The sequence below is a fragment of the Pollicipes pollicipes genome, unplaced genomic scaffold (genome assembly GCF_011947565.3).
Source record: "Pollicipes pollicipes isolate AB1234 unplaced genomic scaffold, Ppol_2.1 Scaffold_6686;HRSCAF=7923_pilon_pilon_pilon, whole genome shotgun sequence".
In the NCBI taxonomy this organism is placed as follows: Eukaryota; Metazoa; Arthropoda; class Thecostraca; order Pollicipedomorpha; family Pollicipedidae; genus Pollicipes; species Pollicipes pollicipes.
Genome location: NW_023596921.1, coordinates 1,717,911 through 1,745,795, shown reverse-complemented (window position 1 = coordinate 1,745,795; position 27,885 = coordinate 1,717,911). Strand labels below are relative to the sequence as shown.

The 27,885-nt window shown below is 53.8% G+C and overlaps 2 protein-coding genes across 2 annotated transcripts; both read right to left on the bottom strand.

Moving 5' to 3' along the window:
* Positions 1 to 10,263: 10,263 nt before the first annotated feature.
* LOC119107270 (papilin) lies at positions 10,264 to 20,970 on the bottom strand. The gene is made up of 11 exons (XM_037230691.1): positions 20,819 to 20,970; positions 19,464 to 19,670; positions 19,077 to 19,283; positions 18,402 to 18,608; positions 17,643 to 17,846; positions 16,685 to 16,887; positions 15,587 to 15,849; positions 14,999 to 15,108; positions 12,943 to 13,189; positions 11,670 to 11,809; positions 10,264 to 10,903 (listed from the first exon to the last, which is right to left on the bottom strand). Exons 1-11 carry the CDS (start codon positions 20,868 to 20,870, stop codon positions 10,629 to 10,631), a joined length of 2,115 nt encoding a protein of 704 aa, XP_037086586.1. The 5' UTR covers positions 20,871 to 20,970; the 3' UTR covers positions 10,264 to 10,628.
* Positions 20,971 to 22,896: 1,926 nt separating this feature from the next.
* Positions 22,897 to 27,763, bottom strand: LOC119107269 (papilin-like). The gene is made up of 9 exons (XM_037230690.1): positions 27,755 to 27,763; positions 26,951 to 27,224; positions 25,782 to 26,002; positions 25,092 to 25,272; positions 24,597 to 24,809; positions 23,833 to 24,200; positions 23,549 to 23,748; positions 23,107 to 23,188; positions 22,897 to 23,022 (listed from the first exon to the last, which is right to left on the bottom strand). Exons 1-9 carry the CDS (start codon positions 27,761 to 27,763, stop codon positions 22,897 to 22,899), a joined length of 1,674 nt encoding a protein of 557 aa, XP_037086585.1.
* Positions 27,764 to 27,885: the final 122 nt, after the last annotated feature.

Sequence of the window (27,885 nt, the reverse complement as noted above, 5' to 3'; positions counted from 1 at the left end):
GCTCGGAAACTATTTTGGAAAAACATTCGGTGGGGGGGGGGGGGCAAGTTGACCCCTACCCGAGCGAGTGTTAAGGATATTTTGGCAATTTTCTTATGTCACGTTTGGGTTCCTAGGTCACAATTTACATGTGTATTTGTCACACACATTACCAGTGTATCGAAATCTGATTGTAAGATGAATGTATGCGCCAATTTCAAGCACTATCTTCATCTTATTCCACATGTCGAAATCAAAATTACACAAGTCACACGCGTCCAACACATCAACACGATTAGAGAACGAGAGAACACACAGGATGTTTTGAACCCCATCTCCCGTCAGTCAGCTGACTAACCTCCGTAGGAGAAGTCGCGACACTCGCCCTCCTTTAGGTCGAAGTGCCAGCGGCGCACCGGGTCCCGGCACGGCCCCATCTCGGAGGGCAGCACGCACGACCAGGGCGACGGAACGTCTGAGCACGGCCGGGCGTCAGGTCACGGGGTCAGCGCGGCCGGGCGTCAGGTCACGGGGTCAGCACGGCCGGGCGTCAGGTCACGGGGTCAGCGCGGCTGGTGCGTCAGGTCACGGGGTCAGCACGGCCGGGCGTCAGGTCGCGGGGTCAGCGCGGCCGGGCGTCAGGTCACGGGGTCAGCACAGCGCGAGCGCCGGCCGCCGCCGCAGAGCGCTAGAATGCGGCGAATAGCGGTGCGCAGCCGCCCAGCCGTAACTAACTACGCTGGCGCCCAGTGTCATATTTTGTGGTTTAGTTATTAACTAATTGTAGGATAATGAAAGTGTCATTTACATGCATGCCATAATTTGGGTCTAATCGTGCGCTAAATGTGTCACAATTGTCTGATGTTCACTATTGGTGGGCAAAGATGTAGATCATTTAGTTATATCGTACGATGTTTAATTCGAATGAAGTAGTGCACTACGATGGTTCAATGGCAAGCCATGTTTCGAAAAATAGACTGCCGCTTTGGAAAATTTTGTACCTACATATACCATTGATCTATGCATCTGAACAACGTACCAGCAACGAAAGCCGTGAGCATGACTCATGAAAACACATCAGCCTGCCTATCATGCATCAGCACCATGCCAACTCCAAGCGTGCGAGTAAGCTTTCACCGCAGCATAAAATTATTGAAAAAAAAACGCTGCTCCAAACCCGGACACTTAGTCGGAAAAGGCTTGCGCATATATGGAGAGTGGCATATGGTACATACTGCAGCAGCTATACTCACCTTTGCTGAAGTCGTTACCATTTTAACATTTCGCACTTGCATCATGCACATATCATCTTACGCAAAAATACGCACTTAATCACACTAAAAGCCTGCCACACCTGGGCCCCCTTGTCACACCTGGGTGACCTGACCTGCCGATGACTTTGACCCGTTCCGTTGCCATGCCAACAGACCTGAGGCGGCGCGGGAACAGCTCAGCTGACACTCGGTGTAGGACCTGTAGATGACGTCCAGACTACAGCTGGAACACGGGTCTGGCCGGCACTCCTGGGAGCGTTCATCGCAGTAGAACTCGGCGGCCCTGCCGGGTCGGCGGCGCACGTCAGGGCGGGGCTTCGTTCCGGGGGCGGTCGGCGGCGCACGCCAGGGCGGGGTGACGCCACGGGGGCGGTCGGTGGCGCACATCAGAGGGGGGGGGGGGGGGACGGCACGGGGGCGGTCGGCGGCGCACGTCAGGGCGGGGTGACGTCACGGGGGCGGTCGGCGCCGCGCGTCAGGGTGGGGTGACGCCCTGGTGGACGGCCGGAGCTCTGACGAACAAAGTTCTTCGAGGGTCAAACGACCTCTGCGGATTATGTGGGTCGAATTAGGGACATGAGAGTTCCTTTGAGCTTGATCACTTGTGTACTGCTCTGTGACGTATAGTACGCAGCGTCCCGTGCGTGGCACTGCCACAGGACTTTGAACGGTCAAAATGCAATGTATATGACAAATGCCGTCCAAAGGCTGATTATTCGGTGTTTACAACGTGGTGTTTTATTTATAAAACTGTCAAAGGGTTCATTGGTTAGTTGCGTTTTTGGGTAATTTCATGACATGTTATCTTTACTGGCCTTGTCGCAACGTCCCGGATTGTCATTCAGGTTCATAGTCAAGTTCAGGATCCTTTATCCATACCAGGTTCATGATCCTTTAATAGCCGAGATCCCAAGCAGCACAGCCTTCCATCTAAAAAGTGAGTACATTATGCGATTGGTACACGACTACCGTTGCTGTCACCTCATTACGTGAAGCCCCATGAAATGGAACCTTACGAAAGGTCCCATTCAAATCCCTCAATCATGTCTGCTATGATGTCTTGTAGGTGCAAAATTTACGTTTTCCCCGAGTCAAAATCTACATATTTTTAGAATTGCTAGTGTCTATCAGCCCAGTTGAGCCTTGTGAGGCTATACATAACAAGCTGCATGATGCTAGCAAATTCAAATGACGTTGTAGCATGAGCATCAGAGAACGCAGAAGCTTCTGAGATACCAACCAAATGTAGCAACACTACTGCCCACCCCAAGCTGGTATGAACGCCACGCCAGCGGTCGCTCCCCGCCGTTTGGACGCACCGTTTCACACGTGTCCCGTGTCTAAAGCGCGCCGGGGCCGGTACCGTGACCCCGCTCATTACACGGTGCGCCGCGCCCCCCGCGTGCAGCGCGCCGCCCCGGTCTCGTGCGGCGTCATACTGTCGACCCCGGTCAGCCGGTGGCGATTACGGCGCGCAGTCACCAGCAGCCAACGCAAAACGTGACAAACATGAACATTATGTGGAGCTGCATCAGTGAGTCACGACTCAGGGCGAGCGATGCCGCGACACTGACCCTGGGTGATGTAATAACTTCTGGATTTGTGTTCCATGCGGGGACAGAAGGCGTAAATAGATATGCCATGACGTAATTTCATGCCGTGGGTAACTATCATCATGGCGTCGGGATTGATAAAAGGTGAACACTACGATCGATTGCGTTGTATAAAACTTGGTGACAGCATTGTCCAACTGTGCTTATTTTAGACAAACAATCCAATCGCTGAGGAAATTTGAGTCGCAGTTCGTGATAAGTGGCTGTGTTTTCTTCTGTTCAGATACGTCTGCAACGCTCGTGGTCGTCATGCGCATAAATTCAACATCTACAGAAGGCTAATTCCACACAGCAGTCGAGTGGCTTCACTCCAAAAGAACCCCATATAAAAAACACCAGTTTATAACCGACCGGTAATGCATACCATCGACCTTTTCTATGTCTAAGATCCAAAACTTAAAGCAAATGACCTGCATATGAAATACAGATACAGTAATTTAATGACGCGGTGATCAATATTGCGCGTTATACCACACTGTTGGAGGGGATCCTCGCACAAAAGAAAACTTCAGATGCAATCCTTCCCGACGCTTTAAAGCGGGTTAAGAAGGTATGAGCACAGGACAGTTCGGCTGTAATACGCAGTTGCCAACAACACGCCTTTAACAGCCTGCTCATCCAATAGGAGATGGGGATGTGAACCTCGGATAACGAACCAAAATCAGTGGCCGACATATATAGACCATAGCATGCCGCAACAGATGGCCTAGGGCGACTCTAGCTCAGAATGCTGCTCGAGGTTTTTGCCATCAAATCGTTGGTCCACCTCTACGAGTTGAACGATATCGGCCAGTGCCAGAGTTGCCGAGGCCACGCAGAGATCATATTTCGCGCTATCTGTTTTTTTTTCTGTCGATGCAATTCTGAACAGACTTGGCGTACGGCTCCGACCATCGGAACCTCTTACAACGTGCCACATAATCACCAGCATGTTCACCTCTGTTTGCCACGCGGCCAGCACGCTGAAGCCCCACCGCTGTTTGCTATTCTCATATGTAAATGGTGTGGTAGCGGTTTATTTGGCATTATCAAAGTGGGAAATGTGATCCATCTATTGCAGGCTTCAGTGCAGTGATGAACAGCTGTTGCAAAGGTGAACGATGTGAGAGATTTAGCACAAACACGCCGACCAAGCTCGCTCAGGCGTGGTAGGCTCCTTTGGGCTGGCTGATGAGAGGAGAGCTCTACGTCCCCAAGTACAAACACCTGAATGTGAAAACATGGAAGAACGATCGTCGGCTGTATCGTGTGAAATGTTATAGTATGTAAGATGTAACGCATTGGAATGAATGGAGAGTGAGAAATAAGTACAACTATTCTAGCCAGCGTCGGACAACTGCAGCCATTTCCTTTGTTTCTCCAGGGGTTTGGATGGGTAGGATGCCATAACAGTGGGTTACAGAATGAAATGCATCATTTTTGCCCCCGCTCTTCCCACTAAATTTCTGCTAAAACTTTAAACGGTCTGGCAATTTTTCTTGGATGTTTAATCGGCCACTTTTCCGAGAAAAAAGGAGGGGGAATCCTGGGATTCATCAACGAGCCCACCCAAATAAGCGTTAACCTATTCGAGAAAACATCGTTGCCAGTAATCAAGCGTGACAACATTCGGCCCATTTTACCTGGGGCAATAATTTACAGGGTCGACGCAGACAAGTGCATATTAATTTCATGTACCAGCGATGACAGGCATTCATGTCTCATGTAGCGTAGAATGGCAAAAAGCGTGGACACATTTAACAGCAGGCCACCTAAGCTTTGCAATGAACGCACCGATATGCGTTTACGCAGTACCGCAAGCATCATGAAACAATAGATCATTTACGGCAAACCGAACACAGTCAGGCTTGATAAACGCCACCATTGCAAAAATGTCTTTGTTAGAATTCGCTCGGAAAAAATGAAGGTGAGGAAGGTGCGTTGTGAAGTGGTATGTGAAACCACATCTCATTAGCGACGCCTTGAACCGACCGCGGCCGAGATCAGCAAATTCAACGTCGATAATGGGGGGTTTACCGGCGCGCCTGTCAGTGATCGGGGATTTACCGGCGCGCCGGCCTGATAACAGTGGTGACCTTGCTCATCTACCGAGGGCGTGGGAGCGTGCAAGTCATCCGCCATTTGTCCACAAAAGCCCCTATTGTGAGGGTTACTGTACACCTGTGTTTGAACTCGGCCCACTAAATTGCTTCAAATATGCAATCAAATGGTGGTGGTTTGATAGACTTATCTCGGCTCGACAGACCATGTCTGAGAACAGAACACAGAACACGTGATAGACAAGTCTCGACAGAAATTGTGAGTCATCGAACTAAGAACATGCTGATACGCACAAATGACGGCGTACCGCATCATCCATACGCGGTTTATGTGCAGTATAGTACTGGACACCTACGATCTACATAATGTTGTTTTGTCATACACCTCGTACAACACCCAAAACGACTCGTCGAATCAAGAGACAAACTGGCCATATTACGCGTTCGATGCACGCCACGCCTATTACATACAATTACTGCCTCTGTCACCAGTTTCTATTTTTACAAATTTTTACAAGTTAGCGTTTTGGCTTGACCAGATGCAGTAAGTATATCACAACGAATCTCGCCAATATGAGGAAAATTGCAGTAAGAATCGGACAGCACATGACGGTTTTCTTCCTAGGCAGCATGGCAATCATTTGGCTGAGCCTAGACAGTGCCTGCCCTGCAGTATGATCAGTGGCGTTTGCAGGATTGCACAACGGGCATGGCACATCTAAAAAATATTGCATTAGAAACGGGGTTTAGCACACCGCAGTTGCGCACAAGTCTTGTGTGCCGTCAGACAACATCACAGGCTCTCAATCTTCATAGTTATTGCGTGTCTACCTCAGAATTTTAACTGCCAGCACTTAATTACATTCATATTAGTGCATGCTAAGATTATCATTGGCATGCCAAAAAGCCAAGAATCTACAACACCAGATGCATCATTCGGAACGCGTGGAGATGTGAACCACCTATGCGCTGAATGCTTCTTTACCAAACCATTTGTTTTTATTTCGTGTTCACAGCTGAGATAGGTTTCGAGCTGCGTGTTCCTTTAAGGTCAACAGTGCGGAGATCCGGCATTAATAACAGCACATTTGTATTTTTTTGTTTTGCCTTTTTTAGCGAGCCTTGTGTCTTTTTTAATTTGCCTTTTTTAGTGAGCAGCGCATGACGGAGCTCTGTTGTAATACGTCTACATTGCATTTGTATTTGTGACTTCGCATTGCGTTTCTACGCATAAGCAGTTCCTTGCGTACCAGCTTTGCAGTCAAAAACTCCTGTCTACAAAAACCTTTGTTCAGGCTAATTTTGAATCCTGTGTTTAAATACGTTTGTTTCCATAATTTAATCATCCATTGGTGATAGGAAAAACATCGATAGCACTCATTTTAGACCGCAGTTGTCCTCGCGCGAGCCTGGCAAGCATGTAACTATCTATGACTGATCGTGCTTTCTTTTGCTGATGCTAGTTTTTGGCACTGGAGCACGTCAATGCTGTGGTCGGCGGTGTCGGAACATACGCACGTAGGCGGCTGGCGGCTCGCTTTCACACTACACACTACGCCGGTCATCGAGCTCAAAACACGTGATCTGTTCGCTTAGGGGTGGGGGTGGGGGGGGGGGGGGTGGCGAATACCCTAATGAAGTGAACTGTATATCAGTTCTTGCCGTTTGCTATAAGACGACTATTAAGAGCGCCCTGGTTCCGCGATCTCCATTTTTCACAAGAACTGTCTCTCCACTGGCATCGCAAGCTTTTCTTCAGCCCAAACAACCAGATCAAGTGGGTTGACGCGGGGCACACTTTCCCCATACCACCATCAGCCTTAGCCACAACCTTCATAAGAATTATTCATATGTTTGTCTACTCGTGTGCGAGATTCTTCACACACGGGTCTTCTCGCATGCCATACGTGCGTTTGCCATCTCGTACTTCGTATGTGTGGCAAACGTGACAGTGACCTCGGTTATCTGAGCCCACTGTTCAATGGAGGCTTATGTTGTTCGGATCGTTGGCATCTGGACCCTTGTGACTATTTTGACTTGCACTACACGTTCAATACTCATTTTGGCTCGGAGCCTTGAGTACCGCAAAACGAAGAGGCCCATTTTGTATTCCAGTGGGTGAGCACAATGGCTTACCATGTTTTGTATGAACAAACCTGTGATCATGTCATCCTGCTTTCTTATTCACACTTACTGGCTCGTACATTAGAACATAACGAGTTTACAAGCAAGCATGAAGAGAGGCGACGCATTTACAGATGTGATGTATATGGAGAGCTCTCACACAACAGTTCAAGAACACAGCAGAACGTTTCGTGCCGGTCTTCAACAATCTTCAGAGTTATCGTATGTGGCAACGGTCAAGTTCGTCATGGATTATTTGTCTAAAAAGACTGTTCATGAACACGCATGTGTTGAGCGCAATTAAGTGGTCAATGGCAGAATACGTTTTTCTACCCCTAGGCCGTTTTAACTCCCAACCCCGAGAAATAGATCAATTAGAGGTCATTTAAAGGAATTTCTCCCCAACCATTAACAGTAAATTAATAGAAAACATCCGCAAAAAGTCGGTAGACCATCACTCGCGAGGTCCCTGCCACTACGCCCATGCCAGGGTCTGGGTGGTATCCTCGGTCTGTTAAGGCATCTTAAGAATGTCTTTTATGACGAACATGTGCTAACGATTCTCGCAATGCCTCAAACAATTCCAATTATATGAAATCAAACTAATCTCATTCAAACCGTTTCGACATTAACAGGTTTTCCGAAGCCTTTTATTGACCACTGCGAAATCTGAAGGAGGTTCACAAAGATCAGTTGCATACAGCTCACCAAGAAAACCCACAGTTTTATTTGCAGGTATGGACATCGGCGAACCCATAATAAAATTAGTACACTAGCTCTTCCCATTCACCAATACCTGCCAAACTACCTATGTGTCTCGGATCTGACAAACCGCGTGACGTGACTGAAGAACACAATATGAGTTCAAGTTTCGCCTTGTGGAGCTCATCGCCACAAAGCGTACGCCGGAGGTTTGTACGTACCTGACCCGGTGTCCAGAGAGCAGGAGCAGCGCCCCAAACAGAGCTAGCGGGGCCCTCCGCTGAACCCACCGATCACCCATGGTGTCCGAGCGCAGCGGGCGGTGCGAACTGAGCCGGGCTCGCCGCCGCCGCCTGTTTTAGCCCCGGGGCAGCCAACCGTGGCCGGCCGACCACTGGGGAGGACCTTTCACCCCTGGCCACGGACGTACCGGCGACTCCCCATCCTGCGGCCGGTCCCCTCAGAGCGGGCCGTCCTGCTGTCCGCTCCAAGGCCTCATCTCCGGGGTCAGTCGCCCGCGGCACATCTCTGCGGTGAGGCGCGGCAGCCGGCAGAACTGATGAGCGCCAGAGGCTCGGCGCGTCGGTGGTGAACACACCGAGTGTGGCGCCCGGTCATGGCTGCGGTGTCCGGCAGACCTGACCGAGCAGGCTGGGCAGATGCTGAACGGACGAGCGCTGGAGGCTCGGCGCGTCGGTGATGAACGCACCGGGTGTGGCGCCCGGTCATGGCTGCGGTGTCCGGCAGACCTGACCGAGCAGGCTGGGCAGATGCTGAACGGACGAGCGCGGAGGCTCGGCGCGTTGGTGATGAACGCGACGGCGTGTTGCGCCTGATCACGGCTGCCAGTGTTGTCTGGCTGGCCGGACAGATGTTGAGCAATGAACAGCCCACTGTGTCATTTCATTGACAGGGAGATGTCCTGCGGACGTAAGCCGCAGACAGATATTTGACCAGCGCATCTGTAGTTTCAGTGAGTGCTAGTCGAACAAAAGAGGTGATAAAATCTCAAACGTGAGTGACCGGGCGTGACCCGGCTCGGCCCTCGCTTTTCTGACAGGTAACGGCGCGGACAGGGTCCAACATGAACGACAGAAAAATAGCATGCACCTACCCGGTAAAGGACATAAAATCCGCAAAAACGGAACAACAAACATCCTCACAACCAGCCATCGTATTTTTATTCAGTTCCCAAACACGAGCTACAGTTCTTGATCGTCGTGCTATCGAATTTTTAGTCTTCGTCATTCTGAATATTTTCCTATCTTCCCTACACAAAAGCGGGCCCACGGGGGAGCGGAGACGCACCCTACAAACGAGGGAGCCCAAAAGACGCCCTGAGATCTCAAAAGCTAAGCAGTCTGAGACCACGCAGAGAACGGCATTGCAATGTTCTCATCAAACTGCATCAGATGCATTTGTAAAACAACTGTGAGTGTGGCTACAGATGGGTCAAATCATACTAAATACTACTACATGCTACTCAGCCGCATTCTATCATTAACTTTTCTGATTAATTTGTTGATCCTGGACAGCGTAACGAGGGGCGAGGATGTGCCTGCGGGGCTGCTGCGGTTGTTTCAACCTGCGGAACGGCAGCATCGCCATCGGCACCACCCTGCTGACGCTCTACTGTCCGCCCTTCGTCTTCTTCGTCACCCGTGTCGCCTACCCTGCAATGATGATACATGAGTGGCACGAGACGGACGGCGAACGAGCGCTGATGATCGTCAGCGTCGTGAACTTGAGCGTCTTTGCCTCCCATTTGCTCTTCAACAGCCTCTCGGTGCATGGCGCTTTGAAGGGAGGCGCGGCATGGTGATGGCATGGTTAGCCTGCCATGGGATCTTAACAAGTCTGCACGGCGTAGCCGTCACCACAGGCCTCGTCTATGTCTTCCTGACAGGCCTCTGACTATACTTCATGGTGTTCGTCGGTTCTGAGGCGTTGTTAGCGACGTTCTGGTACTGGTTTGCCGTCGTCCTCAGCTTCTTCTGGACGATGTCCAGGCGCGGTGAATACCCATAGAGAATACAACGAAGTAATGAGACGATGCGGACGCAGATCAGTGAGAAAAAAATGTATCGAGCATAACTACCGCATCTACTGTGCTGCTTGTAACTCTGACTCTTTATCTTCGGAGGCGTTGCCATGACGTCTCGGAACCCCACCCGTGTTTTGAGGCCTGAAATGTGTACGGTCCCACGGTGTAGTCTGGTGCTGGGGGACAAGTTTCGCAGTACACGGCTTCAAATCAAAGTACAGGATGTTTACTATAGCGAACATTCGAAACGATGTTTTCTACAGCTGCAACTAAGTTCCTGTACTATATACATTAAACCGTCAGTGTTCTTCCTCGATACCGTCGAGTAGGTGAACATAAATTCAAAGTGACCAAGGCGGACTTCGCAATACGTTTATTTTTCCGATAAGTGCAGGTGCTGGGCCACGGCAAGACATATCATGACAAACCTACAATATAGATAATGAACACACACGGCCTTCTTGCACATTTTCACCGCATTGCCCTCGGGATCACAAGCAGCGTGTTAGCGTCTTCAAACGTGAGGCGGATGAGGAAATGAACAGAGATCGAACCGCGCCAGATGCAAGATAACCAAAGTTTATTCACAACACCTTGTTGGTGATGCACACGCAATGAGATTGTGCAGGAACACAACCACGGATGAACACATTTACACATATCTATGAGTTTCATTGAGCGGAATGATAAGCTACATAACGATCAACCTCTCGATACTCTTGTCAGTGTCCTTCCCATGCAAGCAAAAAGCTGCAACAATGCATTGCGGTACAGTTCTGAGCCTCACCTTTAAAACAGACTGCATTCACCTACAAGAACAGCATTGTGCGCACTCCCTCCCCCAAACCATCGATCATGGCTCTGGCGTGATAGAACCTCCCATCTCACTGGCCGCCATCTTGTCCATGAGCGTCTTCACCTCGGCCACGACAGTGGACTCGTCCAACCGGAGGGAGCGCAGGCGTGGGGCGCACGCGGTGCTGCAGTCGCGGAAGGTGAGGAAGCTGTTGGCGTTGCCGTCGCAGCCGGTGTACATGAACGGCCGGCAGCGACGCTCCTCGGCGTCGTAGAAGAAGCGAAGCAAGCGCCCAAGGCAGAAGCCCGGCGCCCGCTCGAGGGCGCAGACCTCTGCACGAGGAGGAAGGGTCATAGTGAGGCGGGGGGGGGGGGGGGGGGGGGGGGAAGGGTTGAATCGAATAAATATCGTTTGGATATGCTCGGGAGCATGCCGACCGTCGAGCTGTAAATCAAACGTAACGATCCAAACAAAGGCGACCTACGCAGTAGCTTCGTCATGACATCTGAAGACTGTGACGCTTTCAAATCAAATAGCGGTTGGCCCCATGAAACACCAGCGTGCCTATTATCGGTTTCAACATTTCTGTTTTAGGCTCGTGCTCAAACACACAGCAACGCAGCGCATCTCATGGTGCAGAAATGCACTAGATTTGGATCCAAAAGAACAATGATCCATTCTCCTCCATACGATCCTATGACCAGGATGAGCTGCGATGCATTACGAATGAACATCTCTCGGATATCTCGAGGCAGCAATAACACGGTGGTGAGACGGAGCGGGCGGATGCTCAGCCCGTCATGTCTCCGTCCACAGAGTGCCCAACACGCGGTCAACTTCCGCGCACGACAGCACAACACGGGATCGGGGGTCACAGTGACCGATGCGACTCTCACCGTCAACTGTTATGGAAGACGCTTCTAGACGATGCTGGTTATACTAGATCTTATGCTGTGTGGATTCTGCAGAAAACTCGTCAACAACAATCCTGGGAGGCGGACCAAAATTCAAGACAGCACGGCAGCTGCAGCACGCGGCGAGTCAATGACCACCGAGTATGTCCGGGCTTGTTTGCCATCGTAGGCTCGGAAGCCTTACCTCTGTCACTGAGCTGTGGCATTTCCTCGGCCTGGCACATCTGCTGGCAGTCCGCGAGGTTCAGAAAGTTGTTTTCCGTCGGCACGCATCCCGTAAACGTGAACGAGACACAGCGGCCCAACGCAGAGTCGAAAAAATACCTGCGACATCAACACGCCGACCTTGTCATCGCTGCACCTGCTCGTGTGACCGGACAGCAAACACGGGGCACATGGCGCGCGACCGGTTTCGCCGCTTAACGCTGCTCAATTCCACACTTAATGCTGCAGTTGGGGGACCGGAAGAAGTGGGCCAATGCACGCACCAGTGGTGTTGTGCGCGGTGGTGCGTGAACTTGTATATTGTATTCTTTTCACGAGAGGGAGTGTGAGGCTGGTGTTGGCAGACGAGTATACGTAATGCGCTCCTACGGTAAACACGTCCTCCGCCCAGTGGGCGTGACCGGTGTATATACAGCATGCTCTCCCCCCACATCGCTTTCCTGGCGTGCTTGAGAACAGTGCACATTGCAAGGTCAGGCGCCAGCAGCTGGTGTGCACCGTCAGCACGCAGCTGAGACCCCCTCGTCCTCTCCGACTTCCCGGATGTCCAGACCCCGGTCCTATCAGGCCGCCGTGACCCGGTCCTCAGACGCCGTTGACTACTCCTCAGATCGTTTCTGACGACGCTTCTCAGACGCTGTGACCCATTACTCAGGTGGGCCGACCCGGGCGTGGGATGTCCTGCCTCAGTTCCCATACCATGCCAAGTGCCTCGGCTATTTCGACTCGGACCGGGTCACGGGTGATGACTAACGCTCCGTAAGTCGTCGGTCGACATGGGGGGGGGGGGGGGGGGATAGCCTCGACAAAACGTTACGGGAAAGTAGTTTACCCAGGCCGTTAACATGAGCAATATATCAACTTTGCATCTGACGACCGATGTCGCCATTGCTCACCTGTCTCCCAGGGTCTCAAAGGCTCTCCTGCCGTGCGGTTCCCAGACGCTACCGAACATCATACACCAACAGCTCCTCAGATATGAAGGCGAACGACTCCTTGCCCAGTCTCCCGCATCTCAACATTGACCTACCCCACCTGAGTTCTGAGAACCTCACGACGGTCACCCGACCTCTCATTCCTCATCCTGTCCCATCCCCTCTGGTACATCTAATCGCTCAAAAGCTTCATGAGCCACCCAACACCTCGCCCCCAACTGTCTCCTCCCAGCCCCGCCCGCGCCGCCGCCCCCCCCCCCCCCTGCCTCGCGGCCTGGCCGGAGGGCCGACGCTCACCTGGACTCGCGGACCCCGCAGTTGACTGCGTCGTCCTCGACGGGCGGCAGCAGACACACCTCCTGGCTGTCGACGGCGGCGCCGCTGCCGCAGCTCAGCAGGCACGCGCGCTCCGACTTGAAACGGTTCTGGTTACCGCCGCAGCCCGAGTAGGTGAAGCGGCGGCAGCGGTTGGTCGCCGTGTCGTACGCAAACCTCGCCAGCCTGCCGTCGCAGCGGCCCGACTCCTGCCGCTGTGTGCACTGGTCTGCCGAGGACGGGACGAGGTCACTGGTCAGCGGCGTAGGGGGCGGGGTCACTGGTCAGCGGAGGAGGGGACAGGGACGGGGTCACCAGTCTACGGAGGAGGGGACAGGGCCACTGGTCTGCGGAGAAGGGGACGGGGTCACTGGTCAGCGGCGTAGGGGACGGGGTCACTGGTCTGCGGAGGAGGGGACAGGGACGGGGTCACTGGTCAGCGGAGGAGGGGACGGGGACGGGGTCACCGGTCTGCGGAGGAGGGGACGGGGACGGGGTCACCAGTCTGCGGAGGAGGGGACGGGGTCACCGGTCTGCGGAGAAGGGGACGGGGTCACTGGTCTGCAGAGGAGCGGACGGGCTCACTGGTCTGCGGTGAAGAGGACGGGGTCACTAGTCTGCGAAGGAGGGGACAGGGCCACTGGCCAGCGGAGGAGAGGACGGGGTCACCAGTCTGCGAAGGAGGGGACGGAGTTACTAGTCAGCGGGGAGGACGGGGTCACCAGTCTGGGAAGGAGGGGACGGAGTTACTAGTCAGCGGAGGAGAGGACGGGGTCACCAGTCTGCGAAGGAGGGGACGGAGCTACTGGCCAGCGGAGGAAAGGACGGGGTCACCAGTCTGCGAAGGAAGGGACGGAGTTACTAGTCAGCGGAGGAGAGGACGGGGTCACCAGTCTGCGAAGGAAGGGACGGAGTTACTGGCCAGCGGAGGAGAGGACGGGGTCACCAGTCTGCGAAGGAGGGGACGGAGTTACTAGTCAGCGGAGGAGAGGACGGGGTCACTGGTCCGAGGCGGGGGAGACGAGGTCACTGGTCAGTGGGGGAGGGTTGTGACGGCGGGATGATGTGACTGGTCTTCGGTGAAGGGAGAAGGGTATCTCTGATCTGTAGCGGATGGTAGGACAGGTTCCACCCGTCTGGAAAGGAGAGCAGGGTATCAGTGGTCTATAGTAGACAGAAGACGTGCCACTGATCTTGAGTGGAGGTGGAGAGTTGTCCAGGTGTGCTTCAGAGGATGGGCAGGCTGCCACTGGTGCGCGGCGGAGGGTGTGTAGGCTACCAATGGTGTGCGGCGGAGGGTGTGCGGCGGAGGGTGCGTGGGCTGCCACTGGTGTGGCGTGGACAGAGGAAGTTACTGCTCGTCTGTAGTGGAGGGCAGCCGTATTGCCGATCTGGTGGGGGTGAAAATGTAATTGGTCTCATTGGAACGAGAGGAAGGTGTCACTGTCTGAAGCGAACGATAGGGACATTAATATTCTGGGATGGCGTTGGTGCCATGGATCGGCCCTGAGATGGTTGGAAGAAATATAAGGTGAGAGCTGTGCGTACAACGCTCGAAAGAGGTCGACTGCTTCTGTAAGAAACGTAATGGTGGCTTGGTGCAAGGTAGCAAAGATTGATTGAGCTGTTAAGGGGAGGGGGAGGTGATTTATTTTACTTTAATCTATGCAGCAAGTAAATACGTTGTATTGTGTAAAAGAACTGTGGTGGGTCGCATTGGGTGAACATAACGTTCCATTGGATTAGATAGCACTTATCAGGTTGACATTGCACATGTCGCGTTACACATAACCTGACCTTCGCGTCATGGATGCAACTGAGAAGATGCAGCCACCACATTTCGGGTGTATTGTCCGGTAGCAGCCATTATACATAAGACGAAAACTGTGAAGGTTAAACATTCTCTGTGAACCAATGAGAGTTAAATACGCGCAGGCGCCGAACACAGCTAACTGAAATAATGCAAGAGCTTAAGTTGGCAACGGAGTCTTTCGAAGTGAAATGAAATGCATAACAGCTAGTTGAAGTCAGCACTTACCTCTCGGTTGGCATGTATCCCTGCACTCCTCCCTGGTCATGAAGTTATTGCTTGTTTCAGTGCAACCCGTGTATGTGAACGGAACGCAGAATCCCCGACGACTCGAATACCTGCAACGCAAATAATTTAGCAGTCATCTTAACGAGTTTGTGAAGACAGGGAAACGGTATTCTTGCCTTCCAGATGCTTTGAGCTACAAGGAAACTAGGCGAGATGTGTGAAAGTTGCCTATGTACCTAATTTGTGCCTGTGCGGTGATGCATTCTGGGTAGTCACAAATATACATGCTATTTCCCAATTTCCCGGGAAATTTTGAGAACTTAACCTCTCGTAATACAAATTTATATCGGTTCAGCATAATGCTAAATACGAACGTCAGCGAACCTTGCAAAGACTAACTCCCGCGCCAACGTCTCACACGTGGAAGACTACCCCGTGATCAAGCACCCCAGGCCGATCGAACAAAGCCACACAAAGACCCGTCCCACACTTTCAGGAGACCTTCGCTCATGTCGGCCAACCACCTGTGCCTGCCCAGTCCCTGCCTGCCACCCCACCTCTTCTGCGCCCTCCCCGTCCTCCTCTCACGTGTATCGCTTCTGCTGGCGGCCGCAGCTGGACGTGTCGGCCGGCTTCTGCTCGGGCGCCTCCAGGCAGCGCTGCTGCGTCGGCGGCCGGCCGCCCTCCGAGTCCCGTCCCCGGCACGCCGTCCTGCAGTCCCGCAGCGAGCGGAAGTTGTTGGCCGTGGCGCCGCAGCCCGAGTAGCGGAAGGAGCGGCACGCGCCGCTGGCCAGGTCCCAGAAGTAGCGTGTCACCTCGTCCCGGCACGGGCGGTCGTTCGTCTCCGGCGGCTGCGGACAAGTCATGTCAGGTCAGATCAGGTCAGGCCAAGCAAGAGAGGTCACCTCGTCCCGGCACCGCCGTTCGTTCGTCTCCGGCGGCTGCGGACAGGTCAGGCCAGGTCAAATAAGATCAAATCAGGTCAGATCAGGTCAGATATGAGCGGTCGCCTCAACCCGGCACGGACGGCAGTTCGTCTCCGGTGGCCGCGGACGGGTCAAGTCAGGTCAAAGAGATAATTTTGCGTGGGCATGATTGGTGTCGCTCGTCTCCGCTGTCTACGGGAAAGGTCAGGCCAGGTTATAGTAACTTGGAAACTTGGAAGTCGCGCACAGCTGGCAACTGGCTTTAACGACTGGTTGTAGATCGCATTAGGTGCGGTAAGCAATATGCAAAGAACGAAAAGACTCCGGCAGCATCCGTTCTCCGGCCTGCGCTTCTCAGTCCCGGGTGAGACTGATGGGACGCAAAGTTTCCTGGCACACATTCCGCTCTCGTCTTGACATCTCACGATGGCGGCTTGTTTCTTGTGGTCCTCACCGACCCCCGGACCCTGGGCTCGCTTTTACCTGGCTGAAAATGCCAGCCTGATGTCTTTTTCAGCGAGTCACATTTTTGTTTTTGTCTCGATGTTACCTCCTAGCAGACTTATTCCTGTCTGGTTTTCATCCGGCCGCATATATTCTTATCATCTTGCTTCTGCCTGTCACAGGCTATAAATCTGCTTGCCGTTTTGTAGTTACCTGGTTTCTGGCAAATTCTCCATCCTCGGTTTCACCCAATTTTAGGTCTTATTCTCGCTTTTTTCGTCGTCTGCCCGCAGCTGCGCTCTACTCCCGTTCTCACCTGGTTGCAGATCTCGTTCTCGGCCCGGTTGTCGTTCTGACAGCGCTCTAAACATTCCGCTCGCGTCAGAAAGTTGTTGCTGTTGCCCTCGCAGCCGCCATACTGGAAGGTCTCGCAGGTGCCCGAAGCCGGGTCTCGGTACCAGCGCGTCTCGAAGGCGGCGCACGGGCCCGGGTCAGACGGCAGCAAGCACATGCCAGCACCTGGTGGAGAGGCAGACATTGAAGAGGCAGGCAACGGCAGCTCGTACACCGGACCGTGTGGGAACTGGGCCGATATTACCCGGGGTGCAGCCAACTTTGCATATTGTCTGTTCAGACGACCGTGGCGGCTCGTGTGCGATACATCACTGATCAGAAATAGTGTATGTGCGCCTTTCATTTAATGTGTCATTCTTTACGGTATACCATAATGTTTTTGAAAGGTCCGCGATGAATGGTTCTTCTAGTGGCGTGGAATGTAGCTACACTGAAAACCGTACATAATCGTTACATGCACTCACGAATAATTTGGCTGATTTTGGAAAAAAAGAGGTACCAAAGAGGTTAGATGTGGGGCTTTCCGATTTAGTTGATGTTGTGGCCACAGAACGAAGAACCTCGCACGACTCAACGTAGTACGGAATGCGAAGCTAGTAAACTACGACGAGGATCACAAAGACTTGTATCCCACAAAACGAAGACGGCGTGGTTTGTTATGGATGCCCGAACTGGGCTGCGTTTCTTTTAAGATCTTGTCTAAATTCCGTCAGTAGCTGACTGACTATCCCAGTGTGCAGTATGGCGGGTATTGCCACTAGAACCGCCAAATTGGTCTGCAGTGTTTTTTGTTGTTGTCTTGTTTTGGAAGAGGGCCCATGGCTAAACCACCAGGAGGGGCATGCATACACATAAACAACAACAGATGCACTCCGGACTGAAATGTCAGCTGTTGAACATTTTACACCAAGAATGCCCACCTTCCGTGTCGCTGGCATCGCAAGCCTCCCTACACTCCCGCATTGTGAAGAACATATTCCTGCCTCGTTCGCATCCGAGCGACACGAAGGAGCGACATCTCCCGTCAGCGGCGCTGAAGTAGTATTTGGTTTCACGATCACCAGGCCGGCAGTTGGAGATGGCCTCGGGCTCGGCACGGCAGAACTGGGGCCTCTCACCACCACCTGAATAAACAAAAGTTGGGCCATGGTATGTGGGCCCGTACATTTGGCATCCCAAGGTCGAACTGCAGCGGTACAGTAAATTCGAGAATTGTGATTGCCGTCTGTCTTTTCTGTGATCATGTTATGTAAGACATGTTATAATATAGACCTCCAGCGCCAGGTCAGCTAAACGGTCAGGTCACCTGACAGGTCAGCAACTGACACGTGCCAAAGACCGCCGAGGCGTGCAGCGTTTAGTTAGACGCCCGCGCATGCGCACTGCTGTTGTAGCGCAATAGACGAGCCGAGCCGGTATCCAGGCGGTGATAATAGCGCATGGCATAACATTGATGGCTTTCAAAATGAAAAGCGTGCTTTGTTGCGTAGGTACCTAAAGCTCTGCAACAATCCTATCATTACACATTTTGCTGCGCCGTGATTGAACTGCAGCTTGCTGTTGGAGCCAGACTGTCTCCATCTAACAATGTCCCCACTCCCAAACCCACCGAAGCACTCGGCAGCGCTGCCAGATGCGCGATAGTCCTGCACCGGTCAACAGCCGGACGCCCTCCTCACCTTCGTCACGGCCACTGCATGCCTGCTCGCACTCCCGCCGCGTCAAGAACACGTTTCTGCCCCGCTCGCAGTCGACCGATACGAAAGAGCGACATCTACCGACGGCAGCGCTGAAGTAATACTTGGTCTGGCGGTCACCAGGCAGGCAGTTCGGATCATCTTCGGGTTCTGCGCGGCAAAACTGCGGGATACCGCCGCCACCATCATCTGAAAAAACGATTTTAGAGCAATTAACGGATCAAATGCGCAAAAAGCTAGTCGTTGCACCATCATCGTTGGAAACGAATGAGGCCTTTATTGGATGGGTAAGACGATGCGCTACATCAGCCTACACTTCGATGAAAAAGATTATGTGCTGTACTTCCCTTGCCTAGCTTCATCTTGCCTCCTCACGACACCCCAGTTATCCAGAGCTGGCTACACGCACCTAGACTACACGCACCTAGCAGTAGGACGGGCCCCCCGGCGGGTGCCCAGTGCGAGGGCAGAGCGCGTATCCTGAACGGGGCTCCCTGTGCGGACCGAGCCTTGGCGGAGGACCCGCAGTGGATGCAGTGTTGTCCCACCAGTATCCACTTACCTTCATCTCGTGGCACCGAAATGATCATTAGTGACCGAGAAGGCTCTTATCAAACCAACACCAATCTGAGGAAAGAGACTCACGGTCGCTCTCACCTGTGTCTCGGTTCTCGCACACCTCCTCGCATTCCCGAGCGGTGAGGAACACGTTTCTCCCACGCTCGCAGCCAACGGACACAAATGAGCGACATCTGCCGACGGCAGTGCTGAAGTAGTACTTGGTCTCGCGGCGACCAGGGCGGCAGTTGGGGTCCTCTTCGGGCTCAACACGACAGAGCCGGGGCTGGTTTTCAACTTCACCACCTGATGGGCACACAACACGTTAGCAGCTGTATACTTAGCAGTGAAAACGGTTGAGTTGTCTAATATGTATGTCCAAATATATCTTCAAATGGCGGTCAATTGGTTTCCTTGCGAGGATATCGCTGCAAGATCCACCCCATTTCGCTCTTTTGGGTTTTTCACCCACTGCCCCTCCCTCACCGGCATCGCGGTCGCCGCAAGCTTGTTCACATTCCCTTCGCGTCAGGAACACGTTTCTGCCTCGCTCGCAGCCGACCGATTCGAATGAGCGGCATCTGCCGGCCGTGGCGCTGAAGTAGAACTTGGTCTCCCGGCTGCCAGGGCGACATCCTGCAATATCCTCCGGTTGGACTCGACAGAACTGCGGTCTTTCGTCCTCTCTTTCACCTGTGGACAACACAAAATGAGAGTTCGATACTGGTGTAGTGCACTTCCAATGTCACATGTAGAACTTCGGCATGAGCTTCCTCTGAGGGCACCCTCCATACCTCTATGCATGCCTGTAGGTATCACACATGCCTGCATGTATACATGCATATAAATGTACCTATGATACTTCATACACATACATAACATAAACAGAATATATTTTCAGCCATGAGATGCAAAGCTAATCCACTGTGGAAGAAGCTCGGCTCCTCCGTATACTAACAGTTCAGGGTTTTAGTACATACACTCATAAGTCACACCTTTAATGATGTGACCAGGATGTTACCCAGGATGAGGCCAGATCGTAAAATATGGCGCTGTTTCAGCCAGGTTGCACCACTTTGTCGCACTATTGAACCATTTTTTGAATTTGGAGACGCTGTTAGGTTCGAGGCCCCATTTTAATGCTCTGACGGCCAGCGTCATTTTTTAAACATATCAAAACCACTCCGCGCGTCTAAAGCTGCCAAAACGTGCTCGGGCTTTCGGCTCCAGGGAACCCCGCCGCCACCTCCAAATGGCCACGACCCAAAAGGCCCCTGCATTGACTACCTGGTCTACTCATTGTATATATAAACGAGCTTGACTGATGACCTGGCAAGCTCTTTGTAAATATTTTGTCCGAGCCTTCTGAATGTATGTCTGTGATCAGAGTTCATGCCACCAGTGCTCGCTGCGTGAGCCCTAGCCCCGACACCAGATCGTAAATATACAGGGCAACGGCAGAATTAAGGAGGAAAGCTTAACGCACCGCCATGCTACGCTCGGTTCGTCACGATCTTTGACGTCACTTAACCTTTAGGGTGGCCACTGCCACCGGCCATTCCTGTCAACAGCAAATAGCGAGAACCTAAAGCGGCTCGAATCCCCCCGCCCCCGTCACGGGTGGGTAGATCGGAAGATAGACGCTCTCTTTCTAACCAACCACGCTATTGGGACGGACAGCGAGAACGGCTGCACTGCCCTTACAAGTCAGCCGGTTCGGAGATAACGCCGTTAGCAGACATTTCAGTCAACAGAGAGCCACCGAACGGATGGCTCCGACCCGTGACCCAACTCTCAACTCCAGCGATCTAACCCTCCCCCTCTGCCTCCTCTGCACTAACCGCGCTCCCCGGGCGCGCAGACGGAGAGACAAGATTCCCGGCTGGTGAACATGTTGTCGCCGCTGTCGCAGCCGCGGTAGGTGAAGCTGTCGCAGGAGCGGCGCTCGCGGTTGAAGTAGAAGCGCTGTTCGCCGCCTGACGGCCGACAGCCCAGCAGGCGGCGCGGCCAGCTCCAGCTGACAGAACTCCGGCGGACCGCGGTCCTCGCCGCCTGGTGGCAGCGGCGGCGCAGCTGAGTTCCGAGTGGAGCAGCAGAGGGCGAGTCCATTGGACGACCGAGTAGGTGAGTCCATTGCCGGGTGGGAGGAGGCAGGAAGAGTGGAGGCGTTGACCGACTGCGTGGGTTGTTTTCACAGCAGGAGGATTGGTCAGCCGTTAAGTACAGACTTACTGGTGCTTACTGTGTAAGTAACTGGTGCTTACTGAAAAGACTGGTAAACACGCAATAGCCAAGACAATTTTTTTCCAAAAAAGGAGAGGAAACCACTTTGGCCTTGGTAGTATTGACTATATGTGACTATAGTTCCCACACCAGGGCGACAAAAAGGGCGGCATGAAAAGGGCTGGCTGACTGTTTTTGCTCGTTCATGTAAGAGGGAGTAAGACATGCTGGTCAGCACTCGATAAATACAGCTGCACAAGAGCTTCCTCTTCTAGGTAAAGCCTCGGGGCAATATTTTCATTCACATGGTGAACGTAGAAGCAGTGGGTTATTCACGCCCGTACATGGAGAGGAACACACGAGCTGCCGTGGTAAGAAGGCGACCAGCACATCTGCACCCTCCCCCGCTCTGCCTCTCTCTCCCCCTGCCCCGCTCTGTAAGCCTCACCTTGGCTAACGTCCCCGCCACAGCGAGACTGACACTCCGCGCGCGACTCGAAATTGTTGGCGTTGCCGTCACAGCCCGTGTAGAAGAACCACTCGCATCGGCCGGTGTCAGTGCTGAACGCCCAGCGGCGCAGTCTACCCCTGCAGGTGCTTGCCGGGTTCTACGGGCAGCCGGCAGATGGCTCCTCCTTCAGCCACCGCCCGCGCAGCTCTGCAAACACTCCTGCCACGCAAAATCGCCCGTCAGTTTGATCTAAAAGTCAACAGTACTCAAATCCCATTTGTCCAGAAGCACGTCACATGGCTTAACGGAAACTACCTCGCATGCCATTCCAACAAGAGACAGGCGGGCGGGTAGGACGGCAGGTAGCCCTGAAAACGGCGGGTTCAGGTAGACTTTAGAAACAAGCATCCGCCGTTCGTATCTCAGTCTTTCTTCGTCCTGCATCCTGGCGACACCCCAGTTGCCTGCGCACATGCGTAGATTTAAGTGCATTCAGGTGAGGACCCGATCCGAAGGCGGAGCACACATCCCGTACAGAAGTCCCGGCGGAGTCTCGGCAGAGGACCCCCGCAAGCGAGCAGCTTTGCCTAAATGCTACTCACTCTCCTTCATTCCATCGAACTAAAATTGTCGTCAACACCTCTAGTCCATACCAAACCAAAATTGGAAGCAGACCTGCATCTCTCATAGCGATACGCGCAGTCCAATTGAGAATCAATGACAAGCCGCTATATGCTGGTGAACCAGCATCCTCTGTCTGGCTTAGGCGCACACTTCATCTTCGTCTTGCCCACGATGCATGCAAATCAGTTGAAGCAACGGCCTGGTCACCTCCAAAACAAAAAGGTTTTCGTTTGTTATTTACATAGAACAGAATATATATATATATATATATATATATATATAATTTCATATACAAACTGATATATATATATATATATATATATATATATATATATATATATATCATTGGAGGACAATGACCAGACTCCAGATCACCTAAACAAATAAAGAGACTTCAGTTTTCTCTCTCTCGTTCTCGCTCTCCCTCTCTTTCTCTCTTTCTCCATCTCACTCCCTCTCCCCCCCCCCCTCCCTCTCTCTCTCTCTCTCTCTCTCTCTCTCTCTCTCTCTCTCTCTCTCTCTCTCTCTCTCTCTCTCTCTCTCTCTCTCTCTCTCTCTCTCTCTCAATCCATTGTATACATCACTGTCTGTTTTTTTCGTGTGACGTTTGTCGGCATGTGCCTACAGCGGACGTCCAAAGGCCAGCCCCACCTCTCTGGTGGAGTACATGTTGTCGCCGCTGAGGCAGCCGTCGTCAACCAGTGTGAGGCACACGCCGCGGTTAGCCGCGTAGAAGAAGACGGTGCGCTGGCGGCCGGGCGTGCAGCCGAACACCGGGCGCGGCTCGCGGTCACAGGAGGCCGGGCCCGGCCGCGGCCGATCTGGCCCGGCCTGGCACGAGCGTTCGCACGCCCGCCGGCTGCGGTAGATGTTGGGCCCCGCTTCACAGCCGGACGACTCGAAGTCCTCACACCTGAGCCGAAGGGCGGGGTGAGGTTAGGAAGTTCAACATAGCGGGATAGAGGGTGTACGGTCGATCATGATAAGTTTTTTCAAGTGTTTTCAAGTTTCGGTCTAGCAACGGGCAAATCCAAATACTGTCTGATGGTACAATGCCGCTGGCATGTGCGTAAACCAAGCACCAAATGTCTGCAACATAATTAATAGTCACTGAAAGGGCCATTCGTGTGCTGTGCTGTGCTGTGTTTGTTTACAGTGTCATTGGTAATATTTGCTGTTCCTGAGTTCCATCCGTAAGAAAGCAATGCATGATGCAGTCTACGCAAATGACCAGCATTCCATGCTACCACTAGCTGAATGCAGCGCGCCACACCTGAGCGTCTCGGCGTTGAAGGTCCAGCGCATCTCCGGCCGCTCCTGCGGCTCGCAGAGGTCGTCCAGCACGGGCGGCTCCATGCAGGCGTTCGACAGGTTGCCGGCGTTACTCAGCCGGAGACCGCGGCACGCGCCGAGGCAGGCGGCCAGCGTCTCGAAGCTGTTGGCGTTGCCGCCGCAGCCGCCATACTCGAACGGCTGACAGCGGCCCGAGCGCACACTGAACGCCCAGCGGCGCTCGCGGCCGGCGCACTCGCCGCGCTCGGCCGGCAGCGCGCAGACGGCGCGCGCCGACTCCGGCACGACACACTCCTCGCGGCAGTCGGCGGCCAACCGGAAGCTGTTCTCGGACGGGCAGTCGCTGCTGGTGCGCACCGCGCAGCGGCCGGCGCGCGCGTCAAAGTAGACTCTACGCGCCTGTCGCGGCTCGTTGCACGTGCCATCGCCGCTCGGCGGGGCGAGGCAGCGCGCCGGCCGCTCGCTGCTCTCACCGCAGCGCGCGTTGCACGCAGCTAGCGTCTCGAAGTTGTTGGCGTTGCCGGCGCAGCCGCCGTAGGTGAAGTCGCGGCAGGCTCGGCGCGACGGGTCGTAGTAGAAGCGCGGCAGCGCCGCGAAGCATGGTCCGGCCTCCGCGGGTAGGCGGCACAGCTCTGGCAGCGAAGCGGAGAGCTAACGTAAGAGTCCAACACGAAACGACGCAGGGATCACTGCTGCTCGAAGAAGTAACCAGCTTCTGGCGACATTTTGAGTGTAACATTATATGGCCGCGCAAACTGTGGCACTCAGTGAATGGTGTATTGTAACCTAACCGCAAGGCGGCTCGCAGTGTGTGTGCGTGTCGTTGTGGCTTTACGACGCACTCAGTTATTGAGGCCATATGGCGTTGCCTGCCTTTCACCCTGGCAGGAAGGACGGGCACCGCGGGGAATGGAACCGCGTACTTCTGGCTTCCCAGACGCGCAATTGTTAACGCAGACGCGTCAACCACTACGCTATCGGCACCCCAAAGTTGGCTTCCGGAGATCGATGTCATGTGACAGACCCACCTTCGCTGGGGGTCGGGCCAGGGCCAGGGCCAGGGCCAGGGGTGGCTGGGCAGGACCCCTCGCATTCGCTGCGGGTCTCAAAGTTGTTTGAGTTGCCCCCGCAGCCGCTGTAGATGAACTGCTGGCACCGTTTGCTGGTGTCGTCAAAGTAGTACCGGGTGATGCTGCCCGCACAAGGTCCCACCAAGGAGCGTTGTCTGCAGATTGCGCCGCCTGGAGGCGTGGAATGACAGGAGTAGGAATTACAGAATGTCAACGAAGCCAGTCCAAGAGTGAAACAAGCAAGGTAACCATGATAGCCATTCGTGATGCAGTCATGCTACCCATTTCATGAACCAGAGGCAAGAATGTTTATAATGACAGCGGTCTCTGGCAGTGCGATTTGGGGCAATGCGGCTTAGGCTGCTTAGACTAAGCCAGTGACTTGATATGCAGCTGATCTATGTCCATCTGCCAGAAAGCAGCCCTCCGGCGCCGTCCCGCGTCAGCCCATACCCGGTTCGATCTTGCTGCCGGTGCATCGGCTGGTGCACTCCCGAGCAGTCTCAAAGTTGTTGCCATTGCCCTCGCAACCGCCATAGGAGAACTGCTGGCAGCGGCCGGTGGCAGCGCTGTAGAAGTACCGCTCCACCCGGCCCCGTGCAAGGACCCGCATCCGATGGGAGGAGGCACACGTCTGCGGCACGGCAGGTCAGGTCAGACCAGTCGACAGGCTGGTCGCCGCGCGTCTATCAGTGACATCACGTGAGCTCTTGAAAATGTGGTAAGGGGGCACGATCTGGACACAAGACAAGACCACGCTGGCTTTGGCGGCATGTTTCCAGAACGAGTCGACCCCCGACACTCATGTCCGTCTGAGCCTTCGCTCTATGTGCTTTTTACGTTTACTCTAACCAGGCCAGCCGGCCGCTGCTTTTTACTCTTTAAATTTTATTTTTGATGTTTTCCTCTGAATTGAAGGCTTTCTTAAACGAACCTTAACTTTTTTGTTTCCGAAATGCAAATCTCAAAGACGGCTACTGGATTTCATACGTTCTGAATTCAAGCTAAATTTAGGATCTATTGACGTTTGCCATGCAAGAAAAAGACGATCTTTCAAAGGCATCTAATTTTATCAATGCAGGTTGCTTCAGTACTGAAACATGGCTTCCAGCCGCCACACTGAGCGGACAGCGTGCCTCTGACTCGAGCGCCGATCTGGTGGATCTTACTCTGAACTTGATTCGCTTCGCCGGTGACACCTCGGCACAGCTCCAGACACTCGCGTCGGCTGGCGAAGTTGTTGTCGCTGCCGCCGCAGCCGGTGTAGTCGAACTGGAAGCACTCGCCGGTGGTCGAGTCGTACGTAAAGCGATCCATGCGGCCCAGACAGTTGCCCGGGTCCGCCGACGGTGCCAGGCACATCTCTGGCGGACGGGAACGGCCACGTGGTTAACAACAGCGCCAGGTACGTCTCTGGTGAACGGGAGCGGCCACGTGGTTCACAACAGCGCCAGGTACGTCTGGTGGACGGGAGCGGCCACGTGGTTAACAACAGCGCCAAGTACGTCTCTGGTGAACAGGAACGGCCACGTGGTTCACAACAGCGCCAGGTACGTCTCTGGTGAACGGGAGCGGCCACGTGGTTCACAACAGCGCCAGGTACGTCTGGTGAACGGGAGCGGCCACGTGGTTCACGACAGTGCCAGGTACGTCTGGTGAACGGGAGCGGCCACGTGGTTCACAACAGTGCCAGGTACGTCTGGTGAACGGGAGCGGCCACGTGGTTCACGACAGTGCCAGGTACGTCTGGTGAACGGGAGCGGCCACGTGGTTCACAACAGTGCCAGGTACGTCTCTGGCGGATGGGGAGCGGCCACATGGATCATGACAGCACCAGACACATCTCTGGCGAACGGAGAGCGGCCATATGGGCTACAACGGCGTCAAGCAGATCAGTAAAGGGAGAAGGGGTAGGAAGTAAGAGAACGGCTTAGCATGACAGCAAGATGGGGCACTTCGCTTCTTTGACACGCATCTACCAAAACAATATCCGTCGTTGTAAACTAGAATCGGAAGCAGTCACAACGCCTTTTCCTTTGACCTCCACGCTCCCGCTAAGCGCAGTTGAGCATGTTATTTTTTGCCGTGACATTAATGAGTGCGACACGACTGATTTCGTTTTTCGACTCAGCATGAGCCCGCACTGGTGTGACGCGCCCTCTAAAGCCCGCCCGACCCCGTCACCACCCACCTCTCTCACTCGTGTGATTAACAGCGCCCTCTGAAGCCCGCCCGACCCCTGTCGACCCCTATCACCCGTCTTATTAACAGCACCCTCTGAAGACCGCCCGACCCCTGTCGACCTCTCTCACCCGTCTGATTAACAGCGCCCGCAGGACAGCTGCGCTCGCAGCTCGACTGCGTGGCGAAGTTGTTGTCGGTGGCGCCACAGCCGCCGTACAGCAGGCTGACGCAGCGGCCAGCAGGCACGCTGTAGTAGAAGCGGCGGAGACGGGCGGTGCAGGAGGGGGCGCGCGGGTCGACCGGCGGCGCCGAGCAGTCCACCTCCGGCCGCTCGCCGCTACCGTCCGTCGGGCTCACGTCCCGGCACGTGCTCATGCACTCCCGCATCGTCTCGAAGTTGTTCTGCGGACGGACACGCCGTGAGGTGAGGTGGAAAGGCTGCGACCGGGGGGAGGGGGATGCGGGAGCTGGTGGTGTCGTGAGATGTAGGAGAGAGGAGAACGAGCGTACCGTCTGCTGGGGAGGCAGCGGCAGCCGAGAGGACAGGCCGTGCTTGGTTGCATTCTTTGCAAACTCAGACAAGGCCAGCCGAGATGAGCTTAGCTCTGGCCTTGGCTAGAGATAGTGCTGATGCAGCCCCTCTCCCTCAGATTTTGTTAAGATACCTGTCTGGCTTACTTTGCAATCGTGCCTAATTTTTTGCTTCCTATAGGACATCCGTTACATACCCTGTCGACAAAGAAAGGTGTCTATAACATTTCCGGTTCCCACGTAGCGATGTTTTTTTTTGGGGGGGGGGGAACACTTCACGACGATTTATGGCCAGTGTGAGCGGCAAGCGGCATCAGACGATTTCGCCGACCGCACGCGACTGGCTCACAGTGCTTCATTTACGTAGCCATAGATCATAAATATTTTATCAAAATGCGTACAACTATCATCGTTGCACTTATCATGAAACAAAAATACGCTCGCCTAGCTGTCGTGCCGCTACAAGGTATTGTCTCGTATATGACGACTTTCAGCTGAAAACTATTTTGGAAAATTCGACCTTTGTCATGGC